An 8,009-nucleotide genomic window follows, 5' to 3' on the forward strand; every position below is an offset into this window, starting at 1 on the left:
TTGAAATAATTTGATGCATTCTTAGTGCTAAAATTATCCTTGGAGGAAAAGTTCTACACACCGAGCATTCACAAATTAAAAAAGGACTCTAAAATTGCCAACAGAGGCTCTGGTGGTGCACTGGTTAAGCACTCTAATGCCAGTTGAAAGACCAGTTGCTTAAACCCACCAGCTGTTTTGAGGGAGGAAGTTGTGACAGTCAGCATAGGGGGCCGTTCGGCTCTGTCCTACAGAGTCGCTATGAGTTGAAATCGACATGGGTTCAAAACGCAACTATTTAGTTGTTTGTGCAAGGCTGAAGTGAATCGGCCTCTGCCCAAATTAGCAAGAGAAACAATTCTGTGTATCTTGCAACACAATTCCAACACTGTCCTGGCCTGGGAGCCTACTCACCTTATCCTTATTTACCTCACAACTGGTATCCCGATTTATTGAGAGCTCCCTTTACAACTAAGCAAAAGAGGTGAATCCAAGACATCTACATCTGCCAAACAGCTGGGGAGCATGATGGAATGGGAGAAAGACAGAAGGAATAAATTAAATCTTTTTTTGTGTGTGTTTTTTTAGCTACAAAATAGTTCCCACTTTTTAAGGTAGCCTTTGTAGTCAAGAAAATACATACATTTTTTTAAAGAAGAATGTATCACAGATATATATTAATTATTGTTGATACCATGGCTCCATTAATAATTAGCCTTTCTCTGATTACTGGTACCATCGAATTGGTCCCAACTAATAGTGACTCTGAGTCTCTGAGGCTATAAATCTTTATGGGAACAGAAAGGTTCATCTTGCTCCTGCAGGGTGATTGGTGGATTTGACCTGCTGACCTTGTGGTTAGCAGCTCAACATATAACACACTACATCATCAGGGCTCCCTTAACTTCAGGGATAAAGACCCAACAATCTGTTCCCATGAAGACTACAGCCTAGCAATCCCTATGGGGCCATTCAATTCTGTCACATGGAGTCACCATGAGTTACAACGATTCAATGGTACCCAAATAACATACTTGCTATAAAGGAGCTCTGGTAGCGTAGTGGTTACGAATCGGGCTGCGAACCTTAAGGTCAGCGGTTCGAAACTACCAGCCGCTCCGCGGGAGAAAGATGAGGCTTTCTACTCCCGTAAAGATTTACACCCTCGGAAACCCTGTACAGGGTCGCTATGGGTCGGACCCGACTCGATGGCACTTAACAACAACAACAACAACTCTTGCTATAAGGAGCTCTGGTAACGTAGTGGTTACGAATTACGAATCGGGCTGTGAACCGCAAGATCAACAGTTTGAAACTACCAGCTGTTCTGTGAGAGAAAGATGAGGCTTTCTGCTCCATAAAGATTTACAGCCTCGGAAACCCTGTACAGGGTCGCTATGAGTCGGAACCGACTCCACGGCACATAACAACAACAACTCTTGATATGATATAAAAGTTTATACAATTCATTTGTCCCAACTTTTCTAATATATAACTTGCAACAAAATTGTGAAGTGTTTCCAGTGTATTTGGGGGAACAAGACTGCAAGATTAAGCTAATGTACAAAGTGCATCTTACATGAAGGCATCCAGTTGTTAACTGAATACACCTGATATTTTACAGACCTGCTCCTTTTACTCAGCCTGCTCCAACTCGGAGCACCACAGACAAATACACACACCTGGAACACATACACTTGGAAAAGTATGTTTTGTTTATGGCCCTGTTCAAGTGTGATGTGTTTGAAAAACATTTTAGACATAGTTAGAGAAGACAGATTACTCCTTCATCTAAGCACTCTTGTATCTTTGTACAAACTTTCACTGTAACTCCTTGTCATATTATGCTATGATTAATTTTCTGCTGGACTTAAGAACTCAACAAGGGTAGGGACCATGCCTTAATCATTTTAGTTCCCTTGGAGCCTACTTCAGTGCTTAGCACACAATGCTATAGTTGCTGGGTATCAGTCGATTTTGACTCATGGCCACCCCATGTGTTAGAATAATAGGGTTTTCCAGGCTCTAGTCTCTGGTAGCGTAGCGCTTACGAATTGGGCTGTGAACCTCAGGATCAGCAGTTCGAAACTACCAGTTGTTCTGAGGGAGAAAGATGAGGCTTTCTGCTCCCGTAAAGATTTACAGCCTCGGAAACCCTGTACAGGGTCGCTATGAGTCTGAAGCGACTCCACGGCACATAACCACCAACAACCACCACTGCCAGTCTTTATGTGGCACTGTGGGTTAATACACTAGACTGCAAAGTCACTTTGAGGTTCAAGCTCACTAACCTCTCGTAGGAAACCCTATAGAGGATTGCTAGGGGGCACTTAACAACAGTAATAATCATTACAGAAGCAAATTGCATACAACAGATGCTCATAAATGCTGAATGAGAAGTCTGCTTGATAGGCAACATTTATTACACATTACACCCAATAACACCACAAGAGGGCAATGTAATCAAAGTTACTATACAAAGATGGCAGTTATATATGAACAAAAGAAATACCTTTTCCTTTAAATGCAACAATCTTGTTTTCAGATGTTATTTGTATATTTACTGTCCAGCTTAACCAATGATATGATTCTGTTTGAGAACAGTTCGACAAATGTAAAAAAGAATCCTTCAAAGATCCATGAAACAGGCCAGATGGCTTGCCCAAAGTCTTAAGAGTACCAATGAGTCTAGGGATTAATACCCCAACTTGAGAAGAAGAAAAGAACTACAAATGGAAATGAGGATGCTTTTTATGAAGCAGCATCTGGACAAATTATTGTTATATCTTCTCACATTTTCAAAATGCTCAAGTTTACACATTGACCCCAGAATGAAGGTGAGCATCACTACTTCTGAGAAAACACAGGTTGGCAAGGGAATGCACAGTTACAGAGTAAGTACTGGGAAACACAAATTAAACAAAACTTCCAGTCTAAGATGCTTCTATGCACTTATTTCTGTGCTTCAACAATTCTATAGCTGGCTTTCTTTCAGGTCATTTCTGAGACAGAAATCAAGGATCGAGTTTCTAAAGAGACCATCTCTCCTGTAAAATGCTAATAAATTTAGAGGAAGCTACTCATACACCCTTGGAAGCCCTGTACAGGGTCGCTATGGGTCGGAACTGACTCGACGGCACTTCACAACAACAACAACACTCAATCACTGGAGTCCTGGTGTGGTGCTGTGGGCTAATACGCTGAACTGCCAAGTCAGTTGGAGCACAAGGTCGATGGTCCAAGCTCACTGACTGCTCCTCAGAAACCCTATACAGGGTTGCTATGGGTTGGAACTGACTCGGCAGCAGTTAGCAACAGCAACAAACACCCAATGGTAACAACCATGTTGTCAAGTAACACTTCCTTCTTGACACTTTCTCCAGTCCTTCCAGCTACAAGTAAGTTATCTTCACTAGTTTAGCTGCTGCCACAGTCTTTGTTAGTACCTTCCATAGTGTCTCTCGCTCACCATCATACCTTGGGTTGTTTGATCTGCGCACATGCTTTCACTCCCCTACTAGATAGTCTCTCTTAGTGGATCAAGACATGTTGGTTCACCCTCATAACACATTAATCATATACATAGATGTTGTCGGTTGGATTATGTTCCTTCCGTTCTCCCAAAGATATGTTGAAGTCATAACCTCCAGTACCTTTGAAAGTATACTTATTTAGAAATAAGGTCTTTGAAGACATTATAAATTAGTAAGTTAAGATAACATGAGAACTTTTGAGAGTAGATGGTGGTGTACTGTGGAGTCCGTTCTGACCCATAATGATCCTGCATAGGGTTTCTGAGGCTGTAAATCTCTACAGGAGCAGAAAGCCTCATCTTTCTCCCAAGAATAGCTGGTAGTTTCCAACTGCTGACACTGAGGTTAGCAACCCAACTCATAACCACTATTCTACCAGAGCTCCTTATCTTAGAGTTGAGTGGACCCTACTCCAGTTAATGAGAGAAAAATGAAGAAGACAGCCACATGAAGATGCTGACAAAGGGGATTTCTGCCTCAATCATTTAAAGGTCTCTGATGCCATACAGGAGTATTTCAGACCCATGGCAGACAGGATTTCTGGAACCATGTAAGATTTTTTTATTTAACGGAATTTAGGTCTTTTAAGACCACTACCTTAACAATTGATTAGAAGAGATCCATGTTAGTGCCCATTCCAAAGACAGGTGATGCAACGGAAGACAGAAATCAGACAGTATCAATATCACATGCAAGCAAAATTTTGCCAAAGATAATTCAAAAATGGCTTTAACAGTACATTGACAGGGAACTGTCAGAGGTTCAAGATGGATTCAGATGAGGACTTGCAACAAGAGATATCACTGCTGATGTCAGATAGATCTCGGCTGAAAGCAGAAAATACCAGAAAGGTATTTACCTGTGCTTTATTGACTATGCAAAGGCTTTCAACTCTATGGACCCTGAAAAGCTGTGGACAACACTGTGGAGAATGAGTATTCAGGAACACTTAATAGTGCTCATGAAAAACCTGTACATAGATCAAGAGGCAGTCATTCGAACACAACAAGGTACAATGACTGGTTTAAATCAGGAAAGATGTGTGCCAGGGTTGTACTCTTCCACCATACTTAATCTCATGCTGAGCAAATAATCCAAGAAATTGGATTATATGAAGAAGAATGTGGTATCAGAATTGGAGGAAGAGTCATTAACAACCTACGATATGCAAATGATACAACTTCGCTTGCTGAAACTGAAGAGGACTTAAAAAGCTTACTGGTGAAGATCAAAGACCACAGCCTTTGGTATGGGTTGCACCTCAATGTAAAGAAAACAAAAATCCCCACCACTGGACCAGTAAATAACATGATAAATGGAGAAAAGATTGAAATTGTTAAAGACTTAATTTACTTGGACCAACCATCAATACTTATGGAAGCAGTCAGAAAAAGAAAATAAAGAAATCAAATGACGTATTGCGTTAAGCAAATCTGCTGCACATGACCTCTTCAAAGTGTTCAAGAGCAAAGATGTCAGTTTGAGGACTAAAGTGGGCCTGATCCAAGCCATGGTATTTTCAATAACCTCATATGCATGTGCAAGCTGGATAATGAAAAAGGAAGACCGTAGAGGAAATAATGCATTTGAGTTATGGTGTTGGAGGAGAGTATTTAAGTACCATGGACTGCTAGAAGAACAAACAGATCTGTGTTGGAAGTACAAAAAGAATGCTCTGCGGCAGCCAGGATGCTGAGACTGTCTCTCATACTTTGAACATACTTCCCTGGAGAAGGACACCATGCTAGGTAAAGTGGAGGGTCAGCGAAAAAGAGGAAGACCCCTAATGAGATGGATTGGCACAGTGGCAGCAGCAATGGGTTCAAAGTTAATAACAAATGTCAGGATGGTGCAGGACAGGGCAGTGTTTGGTTCCGTTGTGTGTTAAGGTCACTATGAGTTGGGATTGACTTGAGAGCAGCTACTACCACGTCTTTCAAAAGTGCAAGGTGGACTCTTAGAAAACCCATTAGTTTAAGATTGGTTTTAGACCCCTTGTTCATTATTATTTTAGGAAAATAGAAATTTAGTACAGAAATACCAAGTACCTTCAAGTTTGAAGACTTTTAAGATGTTATTTACTTGATTTTATTCCTAATCCTTTGATATGGATTAATAAGTGATACAATTCTCTTTTGTTCATTTTTAACTCAAAGTTATTAAATTACATCATTTCACTATTTCATCAGCAGAATGCAGACAACTGACCTAAGGGGGATATGATAATAATGGTATTTATGAACTTTTGTTGTTGTTGTTGTTAAGTACCGTGGAGTCGGTTCCAACTCATAATGACCCTGTACAGTGTTTCCGAGGCTGTAAATCTTTACGGGAGCAGAAAGCCTCTTTTTTTTCCCACGGAACAGCTGGTAGTTTTGAACTGCTGACCCTGAGGTTAGCAGCCCAATTCGTAACCACTGCGATTCATAATCACTATGCTACCAGAGCTCCTTTACAAAGTTTTTTTTTTTTTTTTTTTTAACTTTAATGGGGTTGAAAATAAAACATTAGCTTCATTTAAATTTTCTGATCTACTATTTGAGATAACAGCTCAATTTTCACTAAGTAATGACTACTTTAAACCCATTTTCCTAAAGCACCACTTAAAATTGGTCTTGGTATGGTTGCATTGACATCATCTCTTAATGATGTTGTTGTTGTTAAGTGCCGTCGAGTGAGTTCCAACCCATAGCAACCCTGTACAGGGTTTCCAAGGAGCAGCTGATGAGCTTGAACCGCCGACCTTGCAGTTCAAAGGGCTTTGCAGTCTGACGCATTAACCCACAGCACCACACCAGAGCTCCTCTCTTATGATAGCTACACAGATAATAGATGATTTTAAGTTTCAAGAGTACTTATCTTTGGACCATACACTATGGACAAATGAAAACGTAATTAAATATAATTTAATTAAACTGTTCTTTTACTGACCTATGTAAAAAGATATTTAAAAAGGTATTCTGGTGGTAATATGGAATATTGGAGCAGGTAAGAAACTAAGGCTAAAAGACCAGTTGGGTTGCTCTTCAGCATTTGTGGCTAAATCAAGTGTGATGAAGACTGGTTGACCAGCTACTGAACTCTGGGTTAGAGATGCTGAAGGCCTTGGTTAAGTCAGTGACATTGGGGATTACTGGCAAGAGAAAGGGAAGAGGAGAACAGCAGGAAAGATCAAGGAGAGAAGATGAACTAACAATTTTTAAAGAGATCTGATTAAAATAGAAAGCTTACTAGTCTTCTATTCTATAGCCCTCAGCCCTGGCTCTATGTAACATTATGCAATGAAAATATGTCCTTCTCTAAGGATAACAAATGAGTTACACAGACTCAGAAGTTTCATTACTGTTTTTACAAAAACGAAGTAAAATATTCTGTATGTGTATGTACACAGATATAGATGTTGGGTAGAATAAAATGTTTGTTTTCATTGTGTTAATCTGTATTTTCCATATATTTTTACTACAACGATGTTGTGCTTTTTTGTATTAAAGAATAGTAATTTTAGAAACCCACAGTTATTGAACCAAAGGAAGAGTTCTAACAATGGTTTAGTCATGTCAGCATGGCTAAAATATGTTTCTCCAAGCTTACTACTTTACAACAGAACTCAGTTGAAATGTGAAAAAAACAAGTTATCTTTAAAAAGAAGGTGCATTAAGTCTTAGCTGTAGGATAAGTACTGGACCACAAGGTCAGTTTCAACTGCATGGTCGGCAGATCAAACTCACCGCTGCTCCTTGGTGGTTATGGGTCAGAACCAATTTCATGGCACTTAACAACAACAATAATTGGAATCCTGGTGAGGCCTTGTAGGATAGAGTAGACTGCAAGCAAGGTTTGAAACACAAGATCAGTAGTTCAACCCACCAGTCGCTCCTTGGAAATCCCTATACAGGGTCGCTATTAGTTGGAATGACTCCACAGCATTTAACAACAATGACCTTGTAATTTGGTTCTTTTTTTTTTCTTACATGGAAAGAACCAATTCTCCACCTCCAATACCCCACCCCACCCCCACCCCTGTTGTCATGGGCACAGTTAAGGAGCTCAGTTTTCCTGTGTGTTGGACTCAGCAAGGTGAAATGTTTCTCCTGCCTTATTCCCAGTTCTTAAAAGGCTACTGAGTTTACTCTTGGCTGCCATCACCGCTGTACTTCTTGGTGAACCTTGGCATAACTGCAAGGCAGCCTCTTCACAACTTTGTATAGGATACTAGCCCATAGCTGTAGGTTCTGCTCCACAACCCTTTCTTCTCACACCTGGGCTCCTACAGGCATGTTGGAGGCCATTGGAATCGTGTCTCTCAAACCCATGAATTCACTCTGCACCTCTCCAGTAACTGCCCCCCTCCCAGCCCCCATGACTGAAACCTCATCTTGGAGTACATGTGAATAAAAGAGGGAATAAGGCAGTGAATGGAGGGCAATATAGGAGTATTTAGGTCAGCGGTTCGAAACTACCAGCCGCTCCGCGGGAGAAAGATGAGGCTTTCTACTC

The 8,009-nt window shown here is 40.6% G+C and overlaps 1 protein-coding gene across 1 annotated transcript in view; it reads left to right on the forward strand.

The window, feature by feature from the left end:
* The first annotated feature begins 2,810 nt into the window (after positions 1-2,810).
* HECTD2 (HECT domain containing E3 ubiquitin protein ligase 2) overlaps positions 2,811-8,009 on the forward strand; it is a 173,614-nt gene continuing 168,415 nt past the window's right edge. Inside the window, exon 1 of the mRNA XM_006831446.1 lies at positions 2,811-2,873. Within this exon, the coding sequence (XP_006831509.1) occupies positions 2,811-2,873 (63 nt within the window). The remainder of the gene's footprint in view (positions 2,874-8,009) is intronic.

Source organism: Chrysochloris asiatica, unplaced genomic scaffold (genome assembly GCF_000296735.1).
Source record: "Chrysochloris asiatica unplaced genomic scaffold, ChrAsi1.0 scaffold00003, whole genome shotgun sequence".
Classification (NCBI taxonomy): domain Eukaryota; kingdom Metazoa; phylum Chordata; class Mammalia; order Afrosoricida; family Chrysochloridae; genus Chrysochloris; species Chrysochloris asiatica.